The sequence below is a fragment of the Tachypleus tridentatus genome, chromosome 2 (genome assembly GCF_004210375.1).
Source record: "Tachypleus tridentatus isolate NWPU-2018 chromosome 2, ASM421037v1, whole genome shotgun sequence".
NCBI lineage: Eukaryota > Metazoa > Arthropoda > Merostomata > Xiphosura > Limulidae > Tachypleus > Tachypleus tridentatus.
In genome coordinates this window covers 34,633,078-34,649,772 of record NC_134826.1, presented here as the reverse complement: position 1 = coordinate 34,649,772, position 16,695 = coordinate 34,633,078, and the positions used below count along the sequence as shown (strand labels likewise).

General features: G+C 35.3%; 1 protein-coding gene across 1 annotated transcript; it reads left to right on the top strand.

Moving 5' to 3' along the window:
* Positions 1-337: 337 nt before the first annotated feature.
* LOC143245470 (uncharacterized) lies at positions 338-16,425 on the top strand. Its single transcript, XM_076491830.1, has 5 exons — positions 338-417; positions 12,636-12,708; positions 13,670-13,825; positions 14,894-15,202; positions 15,507-16,425. Exons 1-5 carry the CDS (start codon positions 338-340, stop codon positions 15,990-15,992), a joined length of 1,104 nt encoding a protein of 367 aa, XP_076347945.1. The 3' UTR covers positions 15,993-16,425.
* The last annotated feature ends 270 nt before the right edge of the window (positions 16,426-16,695 follow it).

Here is a 16,695-nt window from a genome sequence, read left to right as displayed (position 1 = left end):
CAAGTTATCGGATGTGATGGATCAAACATAAATCTTTTGGTATTTTAAACTTAAAACCTACTCGGAAAATTTTTGTTCATCTTCTTAATAATTTTTTTCTGTAAACTTTATAATGTACTAGTACGATAATTCCTTATTAAGCATATCAATAACTGAAACGAAGAGAAAAGAAGATTTTTCCTTTAAGAATGTTTCACCAGCATCGGTACCAAACTGCTCCAAATATGACCGAGTATTTTAACTGCGCTAAACCGTTCCGTAGGTTTTGGGTGAATTCAAAAGTTTCTTTAGTTTACGGCTTTGGCCAAACTTATGAAAGGATTTCGTGATAATCTATATGTCAAATGACTTCAAGTCTATTTACTTCCAGATAAGAGGCAAGCATGAAGTTGTCAGCGTGGATCGTTACAATGATCGGTAAGTTTATATATACATAAATAGATTAATTTTGTACTTATACTGTTTGATATTGTTGAAGGTTAGGTTTTCTTTGGGTTTTCTTTAAGTTTATACTATTTCAATACTACACATTTTATTTCTTTTTTATATTACTGTTTTGTAGAAGGGCGTGATTATATTAAATGATAATCGCGTGACTTAACATGTGGAGTTTTCTTTGAAAACTTGGGAAATGAAAACGCAACTTAGACGAATGTGGATTAAGTAGATTATTGATTGACAACTGATTCAGTGAGTTATTTCTAGAACTGTGCCCAGAGTGTTTGTAAGGGGCGGCTCTAATTTGTGAGGTCAAAAGCCAACACATATTGTGAAGAATAATCAAAATGCAAAGCATTTTAATGCTAAGGGAGTTTGAGAATTCGCAACTATTTCAAGCCAAAAATTCTAATGATGCATCAAACGAATGTAAATAAAGAACAACATTAAATACCATAAATAGCTGCTGTATAACCAAGTCAGCATAATTGTTTACATCACAAAAATAAGGGTTCGACCAATCCTCTTTACGTGCTTGAGTAATTGTAAGTAATTGAGTAATTGAGATTTCATTTGTTTTTTAGCAGAGATAAAATTGAAAATATATTGTGTGCTGTAAAGGCCTAACCACACTCTTTAATTGGACGTACTCTATATGGTAAAATAAAAATCCCACAATGGATTATGTCGTGATGACGAGAAAGCCACTTGAAGTAAAAATGTATTGATATAAAGATTGGTGTGTTCAATAATCAAAACTACCTACAAATAAATAAACTAAGTATGGGCAATCCGAAATCACCAGTTCTAGGCAACCTTTTTACGCCACAGATTGTATCTCAAGCGATCAATTCAGCCCAACATCCTCCTCTATACTGGTACAGATATGTTGACGATACAATTGTTAGATTCAGATCTACAGAGCACGCACTTCGTTTTTTTCAGCCACGTTAACATACACCCCAACATTAAGTTCACCTATGAACAATAAAAACTAATCAAAGACCATTTCTAAACCTCAAGATCACAAGAACCGATACACAATTTATAAAAGAAATCCACATAAAAGTCACCTATACTGGACTATACGTTCTCTTGAACTCAGCACACGAAACAAAACAAAAACTCAGCATATTAAAAAACCAAATAAACACAACCACAAAACTATGTTCACCTGATAAAATTAATGATGAAATCAACAAAATAAAACAACACTTCATCAACGTCAACAAATTTCCTCCAAAAACTTTGAAAAAATTATATGCACACACCTCAATCAACAACAACCAAACAATAAATTCCAAGAAACAACAACCTATAAAACCTTACACTGCTGCATACCATATATTCCCGACATCAGCGACAAATTTACCAATAGTTGGAAAAAACTTATAACAAAACACAGCATTCCAGTAAACACAAAAGTTATTCAAAAACCGGGTACAAAACTAAAGCCCATGCTATGTAAAAACAACACTGACAAACACAATACCAATATTATATATACAATACAATGTAACAACTGTCACAACTTCCATATATATTGGAGAAACAAGCAGAAAAATGGGAACCAGGTTCAAAGAACAACAAAAAAAAAAAAACACCTTCAGATGTTTTTGAACACTGTATATCAAATAAACGCAACATAACCATAGAAAACACTCACATACTAAGTAGGGAAACAAATATAAACAAACACAAAATTAAAGAAGTCCTACTTATACAACAACTAAAACCAAAAGTAAACAAATATAAAGGAACACCTTTTTAGTTATACAGATTAATAATGTAACATCTAACTACAACGCCCCTACAAATCCCGTGCCCGTTTACACTCTCATCCTTAAGACATGTGCCCGGCAACGGTCACTTGAAAACTCTTTTTATTAACCTGAAGATCACCTAAGAAGGTCTAAACGTTGTTCTGTACTTTATTTTAATTAAAGTGTTAATACCCATGCCAGTCGTCTTGAGAATATAAAAAACCCATAGACATGGCCAGGTGGTAAGAGTGTTTGACTCTGAGGGACGCGGGTTCGAATCTCCGTCCCACCAAAAATGCTCGCCCCTTCACCCGTGACGGCAATTTAATGTAACGATTAATCCCACTATTCGTTGGTAAAAGAATAGCCCAAACGTTGGCTGTGGATGGTGGTGATTAGCTACTTTCCATTTAGTCTCTCACTGTTAAATTAAGAACAGCTAGAACAAATAGTCTTGTTGGCAGCTTTGCTCGAAATTCAAACCAAAACCCCATAGAAATTAGCCAGTTAGTTGAGTACTATAAATTCGTTGTTTGTACATAAACAAAGAAATCGGGTCACAATAAAATTATATTAGGTGTTGCAAGATGAACTTGAGTTAATAACTAATCATTGTCAAATCTGTAAACAAAAACCAGTTATAGAAAAATCGTTTCTCCTTTGATATTCTACAATTTATGACTATTACTGAGTAATATATATACATTTAATCTATTATAATAATCTTCAGTTTTATCTGTTCTAAAAATATGCTTACATCTTACTCTTCAATATGTGTGCGCACATCAGTTCAATAGATATAAACAAACATTTTAAAAGCTTTTCGTAGGTTTTAAAATTTAAAAGGTCTAACTTTATGTCATAAAATACCATTTTTTTTAATAATATATACGGCAAAGTTTAGCACGAACTAAAGTAAAATGTTTGTTTGTTTTTTGGAATTTCGCACAAAGCTACTCGAGGGCTATCTGTGCTAGCCGTCCCTAATTTAGCAGTGTAAGACTAGAGGGAAGGCAGCTAGTCATCACCACCCACCGCCAACTCTTGGGCTACTCTTTTACCAACGAATAGTGGGATTAACCGTCACATTATAACGCCCCCACGGCTGGGAGAGCGAGCATGTTTGGCGCGACTCGGGCGCGAACCCGCGACACTCAGATTACGAAGTGCACGCCTTAACGCGCTAGGCCATGCCGGGCCAAAGCAAAGTGAAAAATGTACAAAACTTACAGCGTTGATTAATTTCTTTATCGAATATAAGCTGTACTCAATAACGGTTAAACTACTTTTAAGCCTAAAACGAGTGGAATTATAATTTGGTGTTTGCGATTAGAATTGTTTTGTACTATTCCAGAGATCCTATATTTAAATGGTCCGTACACGGCCAGGTGGGTAAAGGCGTTCGACTCGTAATCTGAGGGTCGCGGGTTCGAATCCCTGTCGCATCAAACATGCTCGCTCTTTCAGCCGTGGGAGCGTTATAATGTTACGGTCAATCCCACTATTCGTTGGTAAAAGAGTAGCCCAAAAGATGGCGGTGGGTGGTGATAATTAGCTAACTTCCTTTTTGTATTACACTGCTAAATTAGGGACGTCTAGCACAGATAGCCCTCGTGTAGCTTTGTGCGAAATTCAGAAAAACCAAATCAATCACTACAACCCTATCCTCAAATGAAATTATTATATGCCCAAAAAGGTTATGTAAGTCCGCAAACATAGCGCTGTGCCAGTGGGGGCAGGGCTGCTTCAGTTTAGCTTCGGAGGAAAATATATAGTGCCTAATGCTTCTTCTGAAATAGTTAATATTCACCATGTGCAGATGATTAGGTAGGGTGTACTTCAAATGTACACTCAGTAGCCACTTTATTAGGTACATCTTCTCTTTAATGGAAATAAACAAGCAGCGAATCATATGGCTGTAACTCAATATATAAAGCATACAGACATGGTCAAGAGGTTCAGTTGTTCGACCAAACATTGGAACGGGAAAGATGTGTGATCTATGTTATTTTGACCGTGATATGATTATTGGTGGCAAACGTGGTGGTTCTAGCATCTCAGAAACTGCTGACCTCCTGGGATTTTCACGCATTACAGTCTCTAGAGCTTAAAGACAATGGTGCGAAAATAAACATTCAGTGAGCGGTATTTCTGTGAGTGAAAACATCTTGTTAAAGAGAGTGGTCAGAGGAGAATGGCTGTACTCGTTCAAGCTGACAGTAGTGTGCAGAAGGGCATCTATAATGCACAACGCGTCGAACCTTGAACCGGATGGGCTACAGCAGCAGAAGATCACGTTGGGTTCCACTCTTGTCGGCTAAGAACAGGAAAATGATGCTACGGTAAGCACGAAAACACGAAGATTGAAGATTAGCTGGAATTTGGCATAAACAACATGAATTCATTGATCCTTCCTGTCTTGTGTCAATGGTACAGGTTGCTGGTGGTGGTATAATGGTGTGGGTAATGCTTTCTTGTCACACATTAGACCCTTTAATAGCAATTGAACATCTGTTGAATATTACAGCGTACCTGAGAATTGTTGCTGACGGTGTGCATCCCTTTATAGCTACAGTCTACCTGTTTTCCAATGGCTACTACAACAGGATAACGCGCCATTCCAGAAAGTACACATCATCTCAAGCTGGTCCCACGAATATGGTGATGACTTCTGTGTACTCCAGTGGTCTGCACAGTCCCCGAATTTCAATCCAATATAGCACCTTTGGGATGGGGTGAAACGGGAGGTTCGAAGCATGAATGTGTGGCCTACAAACTTACAAGAACTGCGTGAAATTATTGAGTCAACATGGACCAAATTCTCTAATGAATGTTTCCAGCATCTTGTTGAATCCATGCCGCGAATAATTCAGTAAAGGGGGTCCTATCCATTACTAGATAGAAGTACCTAATAAAGTGGCCACTAAGTGTATAAATCACAAATCAACTCATTTTTCTACAAGAAAAGTCCTTGAAAGTGGGATTACTTAACAGGTGTGTATCTTATTAGCTGAAGAAGCAACATTCAAATGATGTGAGTGCTGATAGTTTTAGGTTTAAATGACTGATAAATTACAAAGCTAAATCTGTGACAGATGATTAGGGATTTATTTATAGAGCATAACTGGGCGCATGGTGAGATGCATATACAGTAGTTCACAGAACGGGTAAAGAAGATCACCATTTTAATTCAACTCTTCATATATGTTTTGTACTTCTTAAAATAATGGCATTATAATAAAAGGTTATGTTTTGGACCTGTGGAAGTAGACTAATACAATATAATTATTATATTAGCCTAATATAGCTGTAGAAAAGCAAAGGAGATCACATTAATTTATACACCTGTCTTTAATAATATACAGAGGTGGTATATTTGTTTTTTTAAATTTCACGCATAGCTACACGAGGGCTATCTGCGCTAGCCGTCCCTAGTTTAGCAGTGTAAGATGGCATCTAGTCGTCACCACCTACCGCCAACTCTTGAGCTACTCTTTTATCAACGAATAATGGGATTGACCCTCACATTATACCGCTCCTCAAGGTATTGGTTGCTATGGCCAATGATATAAAGCTCTCTTTGACAGGTAATGGAGGTGAAACGGGAAAATCGTGGCTTCTAATGCATATTTACCTTCACACAGGATAAACATTTCGTGAAGTTGGGGGTTGCACATCGCGTAATAAAAACGTTTTTCCAGTATCATTCAAGCAAGAGTTCCATTATTTATTATTAATTCAGCCAGTTAGACAGCTTAGCGGTGTAAAATTAAGTGTTTTCAACCAAATCATAAAGATACGATGCAACGAGAGAAATGAACAAGTGAGTGGTTGTTTGGCGTTATTGGCGAAGTTAGATTCATGTTTAATTATGTGGAACTTTTACAAGATATAGCTGTAGAACTTGTAGGTGGAACGTAATAATGCTTTTTTTCTTTTTATCATATAATACAATGTAAAAATTTAGTAACTTTTAAGAATTTGCAGTTAATGGTGTGCTTGTTGCAAGCTATTGGATGTGATTTATTTCAAAGGAATTCCTAATCGGAAGATCACTTCTCAAGTGGAAATTATGAGTATAAGGAACTGTTTTTCACCTCTATTGTTTATAAGATATTTTTTGTAATTGAAGGAGTACAAATTTTTAAAACGTGATTTTTTTTTGTTTTTTTATCGTTGAGAACTTCACTTACATATACGTACCAAATTATTACATGCACGTGAAGACATTAGAGAGAAAATTGAAATGCCATGTTTTTTATTTCGTTCTCTTCCTACATCACGTATGTATTCATAATTTACTAATAAGTGTGTATACAATTGAAATAATGTAGTAACAAAGTCATAAAGTACATTTCATGTGACATTCTATTATATACGAATTTAGTGAGTTACCCCCACAACACAACCCATTGGCACAGCGCCACGTTTGTGGACTTACAACTCTGTAAAACCAGGTTACGATACACAAGGGAAGAGCACAGATAACTCTTTGTGTAGATTTGTGCTTAACTACACAAACAAGTTATATATGTTGTTAGTGACAAATTATTTGTTATATTTAAATAGCGTGTATATCTAACCTATCTTTTTTTCGGTTGCTATAATTGTTACTCAAATGAATATTGAGAATTATTTTCAGTATTTTCGAATTCTAAAATGTCATTTAATAACTTATAGTTGGTTGCATTTCAGGATAGCAACTACATTTTTAGGGCATGTTTTACTAATATGATGAGGTTTGTTTGTTTTTAAGGTGGATATTCAATTGCTTTTTCTTTTCTTTTCGTGTTGTTGTGTACAGGCTTATGAGAACATTATGGTGTTTTTTTGTGTTTTTCTATACATAGGGCCCGGCATGGCCAGATGGGTTAAGACGCTTGACTCGTAATTTGAGGGTAGCGGGTTCGAATCTCAGTCGCACCAAACATGCTCACCCTTTCAGCTGTGAGAGCGTTATAATGTGACGGTCAGTCCCACTATTCTTTGGTAAAAGAGTTGCCCAAGAGTTGGCAGTGGATGGTGATGACTTACACTACTAAATTATGGACAACTAGCGCAGATTGCCCTCGTGTAGATTTGCGCAAAATTAAAAAAACAAATAATCTTTTTTTTATGATGAAATAAACTGCTGAAGTGTTAGAGCAGTGGTTTCCAACCTGTTTTATGCCATGCACCCCTAAAATATTTTAATATGTTCTCGCACCTCTCACAGTAATTATTTATTTAAGAATAAAGGTGAAGGTGGCCAAAACAAATTTTTATAATTAGCTTTTAATGATCTATAAACAAAAACGAAACATTTGGAAAAGAAAAAATATTACAACAAACTAAAAATTGCATAAACCCTACGTGGCCTACAAAAAAATAATTTTTCATCCATGCATGAAATGAAATTTCTTTGAATTTGAAATATTCAAATGTTCATAAGCCAATTTAAATTTAATGACTCTTTTGTGCCTGTTTATTTCTTACAAGTTTTTCAAAGTGTAGCACTTTGTTGCTGATAACAATCCGCAAGTCTATCTGTGCACCCAAGCGATTTCTAGATTTTGTCTTGATTGACAAAAGGGCACTAAATTCAAACTCGCATAAGTATGTCGTCATGAATGGGATGAGCACATTTAGTGCTTTTTTACAGTCTTGGAAACATGTCCATTGCTGAACACTAGTATTGTCCCAAAGTTTTGCTTTCAAACTGCATTTCAAGAACTTGATTTGTACGCAGTTCAATAAGATCTTCCTTCAGTTCTTCATCATCCGACATATCCAAATTGAAGGAGTATGGATTCATAATCTATTCTTCAGAAGTTTTGAGTTCTCCAAAATATCCATAAATTGACTTTGAGAGTAGTTCCAAATGCTACACAATTTCTTCACACACACATGGATTTAGGGACTCATCCTCACCTACCATTTCTTCGAGTGATGGAAAATTTGAAAGATTCCTTCTTTTAACTCGTCGACACCAAAGATGTAATTTTTCTTTGAAAGGATTTAACTTTTCGCTGCATTTCAATATGTTTATGTTTTTCCCTTGAAGAGATACACTCAGGTCATTCATACGAGTGAATATATCACTCAAATACACTAGAATTTGGTTGAATTCTTGTGATTCTATTTCCCCCTGGGTAGATCATAGTTATGCTCCTTCAGAAAAGTTTTGACTTTTTCTCGCAGTTCAAAGAAGCTCATTAAAGCTCTCCCACATGACAGCCAGTGGACTTCTGTGTGGAAAAGCAAAACTGAATGCTCACTTTCAAAATCTTCACAAAACAACTTGAAGAGACAGTGGTTTAAAGAGCGACCCCTAATCCAGTTGGTGGTCTTCACAGAAGTGTCAAGGACTTTTTTCAACTTTGGAGGCAATGTTTTTGATGCCAAAGCATGTCGATGAAGAAAATAGCGAGCATATTGCAAGTGCAGAATCTCTTGGTTCATCAGTGTAAAAAATTCTGATTTATTTCCTAGCATAGCAGGGCCACTGTCGGTACACACAAAACAAATGATTTGGATATTTAAATCATATTTCGCAAAGAAAGTCCTTCACACACTGGAAGACATCTTTCCCTTTTGTGGTTGTTTTCAGATTTTCATAGAACAGGAAATCTTCCAATATGGCACCATCATGGACATACCTCACTATTGCAATGAGTTTACTGCAATTTGCAACATCAGTTGTTTTGTCCAATTGGAGAGAAATTTTCAAGGGACTAGCCCTGATATCTGCGATAACTTGGTCCAAAATGTCCGAACTCAAATCACCAATTCGGTTTTGAATAACATTATTTGATAACGGCACTAATTTAAGCTTGTTTGAGGCTTCTTTTCCCAGAACAATTGTTGCCATTTCTAATGCACACGGTTTTATCACCTCTTCTGCAATTGTATGGGGCTTCTTTGATTTGGCTACTTTATACGTCACGTGGTATGAAACCATCAGCAGTGGTTTGTCAGCAGATATAAAACCTAATTTTGGAAGGGTTGCTCGAGAATCAAAGCGGGCCCTTCTACCTTTCAACAATTCAACACCATGGCCTGCAACAGCTGTTCCACCATGCGGTCGTTGAAGTGTTCCTGCAGTTTAGATAGCTTCAAATTTGCGTTAGAAAGGACAGCATCACAAAGCATGCACTGGGGTTTTTGCAGATTCTCAGTTGTTCCGATGGAAGTGAAATGAAACTTCACATAATCATCATTCCATTTCCTTTTCTTTGACATAATGAATTTTTTTTACACGAAACTTAAACGTGACCTAAATACTCGGAACAACTAATTAGGTTAAGTTCGTGAACGCCGTCTTAAAGTGTCTATTATTTATTTATGTTATGTATTCACGTGTTCATGACTCGAGAAATTTCCAGAACTATCCAGAATTAATCGATGACGTCATGTAACGTATATTCGAGAATTTTTTAGAAAGTTTCGCAAAGTATATAAACCCATGCGTGATGCTATGGTAGCACACATTGTTGATTCTGTGTTCGTGCAAAATACACGAAACGTAAACTTAACCTAATTAGTTGTTCCGAGTATTTAGGTCACGTTTACGTTTCGTGTATTGTTTGTTTACAGTTGTACATTAAAATTTCGGTCTGCGCCGATGACGGTAGAAACGATAGTTTATCATAACAAAGTAAAAAATCTTCGTCTGTAATAAGAAAAATAAAAAATAAAAATCGAACGTAATTTTTGAATATATAGAACAGTACCCTTAATATAAACAAAAAAAAACTGAAATGTTATCTCGCACCCCCTGGAACGCTATCTCGCACCCCCAAGGGGTGCGAGCACCACTGGTTGGGAACCACCGTGTTAGAAAGACAGTGTCTTATGTGAAGTTTTTTATCTGAATAGAATACTTATTTTAGTTGTTTTCTTTGTTTTAGAGAAGTACTAGTTGATGCAATTATAATGAAAACAGGAAATTGCATTTCTCCACTGAGAAAATTTTGAGGTGGGAATTTATGTTTAGCAATTAAATATAAATATATTATAATTCTTAAAAACTACTGCGGTATATGTATTGTGTCGTTGCGGATTCGTTGACACCCTAAAAAGTCATCTAAGTTGTTGTGATGAATATGTGGTTCGACATTTTGTTTCTTCTTTATATATTCATTGTTTATCTTGGTTCACTCTCTGCTGTTATACTTTCCGAGTGTGACATTTTCCAGTTTTTTAGATATTTATGTTCATTTTGCTAAATAGCTTATTAGTGCAATCGTCTGATTTTCTGAATGTTACAGTTGCGATACTATGTATTGTTTTGATGGCCTTTACACTAAAGAAGGCACGTTTACTAAACAGTCTTGATGAGAAGGTATTGCTATTGAAATATACATTGTGTTTTGCTCTTGTTTATTTTATTTTATTGAAGTAGCCAGAGTTCTGAGAGTAGCTTTCTTGTTACTGATAAGGTGCTGAGATAAGAAGTGATAGAATAAGCTTTTTCAAATCACTATGTACACCCTTGTGCAAATTAATTGAAACAAATGGTCATTTTACAATATTTTCAGCAGGGCGGCCTTTGTAGGCTCGCTGGACCCGCTGTTTTCCTTTAATGGTAACTTTTTTCACACAGACGGCGACATTAGCTGTGTTTTGCAGTACAGTCGATCTATTTTTGGAATATATGACGAAATTTTGAGGAATATTACGTCATTCGAAATTGCGTTAGAAGGGCAAGGAGACCAGTCAAAAAACAACTTTTTTACCAATTCAATGAAGAAAAAACGGTATCAATGGGGTCTGAAATACAAGAACTGGACGCAAGAACAATGGAGGAAGGTGTTATTCAGTGACGAGACTCATTTCTTCGTAGAGGGTCAAAGAAGTCTGCATGTTTGCAGATCTCTAGGTGATAAACTTCGAGAATTTCACATCAATCAGTTCGTAAAACATCCCTTGAATAAGATGTTTTGGGGCTTTTTTGGCTGCTATGGCGTCAGAGGCTTAAATATCGTAGAAGGTATGATGCGAGGAACACAGTACATCAAAATTTTGCAGAGAAGAGTCGTTCCAGAATTAAAAAAGGGATTTCAAGATGGATCTGGCTTCGTGCCACACATCGAAACTTGTGAAGAATTTTATAACTACAACGCGAATAAAAGTGCTGGACTGGCCTGGAAACTCTCAGAACTTAAATTCTATTGAAAATCTTTGGGCGATTTGTAAAGAAAGACTTTGAGAAAAAGACTGTACTACGAAAGATAAGCTAATTGAGGCCATAATTAGGATGAAAAATTATACAAGAATTGAAGATATACTATAGCAATACTCATCAAAATGATAAAGAAACCTAAGTGCGATCCAAAAAATTAGTAAAGATTGCAGTCAACTCGTGGACTCGATGCCAATGCGAATTAATGATCTTCTGAAAAATAAAGGCGGTCATATTTTGTATTAATTTGTGAGTAATTTTTGGATTCTCAAAAATAAAACACAAAAAATTGAAAAAATCGTAATTTTCCGTCTTGTTTCAATTAATGTGAACAAGAGCAAACTTAGGTTTTTTTATCATTTTGATGAGTATTGCTATGGTATATCTTCAATTCTTGTACAATTTTTCATCCTAATCTGTTCGTTACTTGAATTGATTGTTACAGGGTTATTTTTTAAGAAGAATATGACTTCTAGTATGCAGTGAGGTTTGTCAGCTTTAGACTGTAATATTAGTTGTTTCTAAAGTCAATGATAAATTTTCATCAGTTTTCTATGAGATGTAGGCAGCCTTTAATTGTTATTTCAATTTCATAGACTTTTTAGAAGTCCATTTTACTTTTGTTTTGACTGCATTATATTCTTCACATATTTGATATTATGAGAATTATTGTATGTGTCAGCTACTATGTCTTATGTAGGATTTCTTACGTAACAGCTAAGAGTATCGGTGTGCTTACTTGTGGAGTGATACTACTATTAACTGCTTGAACACATTGTTGTAATCTTTATGTTTTTCTTTCATTTTTAAAACTATTGTTCCAAACAAGTTATTAGCATTGATAAATAAAATTAATCAAACATTTATCAGCTTTTGATTAAATTGTAATGAGGTATGTTTTAAACAGTTGTTTCGAACAACAAAATATCTTCAAGTTTCACATTTTGCTGACAAACTACATTGTAAGTGAGAACAACTTAACCCACTGTTACGGTTGTTAACGTGTAACTTTAAAATAAGCTTCTTAAACAATAGTATTTTTTGTTAGTTTAGTTTATGTATAGACTTCCATTTTTTATTAATTAGTTTATTTGACTTCTTAAAGACTTCATAACGTAGTTATATAAGATTAGTTCAACTAGTGCTTTATACTTCTAATTTTTTATTAATCGGTTTGTGTGACTTTTTAAATAATAACGTGGTTATGTAAGTTTAGTTAAACTATGACGTTCCATTTTCTATACGATTAATAAACTTTTTGTTGTTGTTGTTTTTGTAAATTTAAGGCAAATACATCGCAGCATTTTTACTTTTGCAGGAGCTTCTGTAGTTGCCGAAGAGAGGGTAAGAACATTTTAATCGCTGTTATTAATTATTTACAGATTTAAGAATGATTTACGAAATAATTTTACGGAATATTCTACAACAAAAAATTTTCTACCCTATCTTCATCTGTGAAACGTTTAAACAACATCAAAACACATTATTTAAATCAGTAATACCTAACAAAGTGTCTCAAACGTGTAACCTATTAAAATTCATTTTATTGGCTCTTTTTATACGTGGAATGAATTGTATATATATGTGGTATGACAATTTGTTGTAATTTATGTACGCATGTGCGTTTTCATTGAAGTCGAATTTTAATAATGGAAAAGATTAGACATAGATTTGAAAACAGAAGAAGTGGAATATAATTATTTTTGTGTTGTGTTTTATATAAATACAGCGTTCATGAATCAACATAATTTTTCGAAACAGTTTTATTTTTTATCACTTGAAGATGCATTTTCAATGGTGCAGTAACTTAACTCAAAAGAAAGTATATCATTCATTATTTAAGAAACCCGAGCTTTACCGGATGAAATGTCTTTCTCCAGGAATCGGTTATTATGTTTTTTATTGTGATTTTCTTTATATATATATATATACCAACTCATGGTTAGAAATCACACTCTGTACTAATCGCTTTTTTCTAATTATTATTTTATTTATTTATTGGCCCGGCATGGCCTAGCGCGTAAGGCGTGCGACTCGTAATCCGAGGGTCGCGGGTTCGCGCCCGCGTCGCGCTAAACATGCTCGCCCTCCCAGCCGTGGGGGTGTATAATGTGACGGTCAATCCCACTATTCGTTGGTAAAAGAGTAGCCCAAGAGTTGGCGGTGGGTGGTGATGACTAGCTGCCTTCCCTCTAGTCTTACACTGCTAAATTAGGGACGGCTAGCACAGATAGCCCTCGAGTAGCTTTGTGCGAAATTCCCAAACAAACAAACAAAATATTTATTTATTACTGCTCCCTTATAGTTTAGACGCCAGATAGATAGTTCTTCACAAGAATTTGTTGGACAATCTTCCTCAAAGGCTAGTGGATATCAAGGGCAAATTGTTCAAAAGTTCGGCGCTACACAACCTGGCAAAGCACCAGCCGAGCTGAGATCTCCACCTGTTAATCTAGCAAATGTATGTTTTATCTGTTTATTTTTACTATTGTTTAGGAGGTTATCAGTTGCGTGAACATGGTATTATTGTATAATGTTCATGTTCTTAGTTTCTGTTTAATTCTCCTTCCAACAACAATAACAAAAATCACAGTTTGACATTCAACGCAGACATTCACACATTGCAGTTATTTCTCTACCTAAGAATTCTTACACAAGTTTTCTCGTAATAGTCAAAATCAATAAAAAAAACAAAACTAACTTTTTCTCAGAAATTGGTATACTCTATGTTTTTGTTTCTCGGCTTTGCCAAATCCAAAAGACTAAAAGGTGATATCTGTAGAAACCAGGAATCTTGTATCAATCAAAAATAGGATGAAAACAGTTTTTAAAGGTTCTTGTGTAAAACGACGAGCTTATGCTTCATAATGTTACACATGAAAACTTAAGTAATAATCTTCTTTGAAGAATATATCACGTTTATTTGGGGAAATAGACACATTACTTTGTTTTAAAAATATTAAAATAATGAAAGGTAGTTTTACAAATTGGTTTCTACAACTGTCCAATATAGAATATGTTACTTACAAAACAAGTGGGTAGAAAAGATTATCAAAATTAATGTATTAAGATTTTGTACAGCATAGGTTTTCTTCAAATCTATTCATAATACAAACATTTGTGTACCGCGGTGTATGTGTTTTCTTATAGCAAAGCCACATCGGGTTATCTGCTGAGCCCATTGAGAGGAATCGAACCCCTAATTTTAGCGTTCCAAGTCCATAGACTTACTGCTGTACTAGCGGGGACGTGTTTCTCCGTCGGTCAGTGATAAGTTTACGGACTTACGCTACATTCTGGGATTTTAATCTTCTTAATGGACAGAATGAAGCTGCCTGTCATGTAGATTTGTACTAAGAAAACATACCAACAATATTATTACCTCATATTTGTTGTTATTATAAAATCGATCTACTTTAAGTGAGATCACATGCAAAAGCCATATAATAAAACAGGGAGATTGCTGAATCGGTGGATTGTTTCAGCTGACTCGTGATTTAATATCAGTTTGTTTGTTGTTTTTTTTCAGGTACAACAACCTTATCAGCAGCCTTTGAACAGAGAAGAGCTTCAAGAAAAAGAACCTTCCACTCCTGACCCTCTGTCAGTGTTGTTGGGTGATTCCAGATTTTCATGTTCGAGTAAGCGTGATGGCTACTATGCTGATGACAGCGTCAATTGCCGAATATTCCACTATTGTGTTGGGGGGGCCAAACACTCATGGATGTGCCCTGGTGGTACCGTGTTTCACCAAGTGCACTTAAACTGTGTGCCGTCAAATCAAGACATATGCTCTCAATCTGAGAAATACCATGTGGTTAACGATTATCTCTATAAGGTAAAGTTTTTATATTCATATGATCATGTCTTCTCAACATGGTACTACTTAAGACATCTCAGTTATGCATAGCTTGTATATAAATATAACTTACCTTATGTTCCTCATCTCTCTTTGAAATACTGTTAGTTAATCTATCGAAAGAGGACCACAGAAGGTGGCATAAATGTTTAAGTTGTTATAATTTTAACAGAACACTTCTGTTGTAACCCAAAAGAATAGTGAAATGTAATTGATAGTTAGGACGTTCCTCAAATTAAGTGTTATTAATATTTAACTGAAAAATTTACCTATCTTTTTTCAGACCCTTGAAGAAAAAGGGCCAAACAATACTCTCCGATATTACAAACGTTATTACCCTGAAAATTTCTTATATGGAGGCCAAGTTCCTAAACCTCCTATATCACCAGAAGGTTCTATTTCCCAAGCAGAAGGCTATCCAGATTATGATTATGGTGGTGCCCCTGCTCCCGGTTCACAGCCTCAACTACAACCAGCAGCCGAGTATGCACCTCCTGGAGGTCCACCATCTTATGGACTGCCTCCTCAAGCTCCTCCTAGACCAGCCCCAACACCACAAAAAGCTCAAGGAGTCGAAACCTACAAGTCTCCTTCATCACCAAACCAGTTTCAAAACTATCCTGAAACAATTGCGGACTTTTCACGGATTCCAGATATAACTGGTGGTTCCGTTGCTGGTACAGCTCTACAGAACAGAAATTCTTACGGCTCGCCACCTGGTAGTATAACATCTCAACCGTATAGTGCAATAAAATACGACGATTACTAAAAAAAAGAAAAAAAATCTTCTATCACCAACAACTAAGCAACAACTTCAAATCCCCATACAAATTCTTTTTCTTAAGTTTATGCAAATTGTAATATATGACGTTCAAATTAATTTTTTGATTTACAGTTCCTAATGTGTTTTCAAAAACTTAATTTTCTATGTAAAATAGGAATACACATTCTTTCTAAAATATGAATCCTCAATGGTCTTTCGCTTTTTCAGAAATTATTGTTGCACTTATTTGTGATAGATTTAAGTTATTAATATTTCCAATGATGTATTATATATATATATATACAATAATATATTTAATACCTATATTTCGCCTCCCACTAGTACAGCGATATGTCTACGGATTTACAACGCTAAAATCAGGGCTTCGATTCCCCTTGGTGAGCTCCACAGATAGCACAATGTGGGTTTGCTATAGGAAAACACACATATATTTTTCTATAAACGCATTTTACTAGAACAAAATCATACCAGTGTTGTTGGAAACATTTGTTTTCTGTGCATACCAAATAATAACGGTTAAGGCATTCGACTCCTAATCTGAGGGTCGCGGGTTTGAATCCCCGTCGCAACAAACATGCTCGCCCTTTTAGCCGTGGGGGTGTTATAATGTGACAGTCAATCCCACTATTTGTTGGTAAAAGAGTAGCCCAACAGTTGACGGTGGGTGATGATGGCTTGCTTCCTTCCC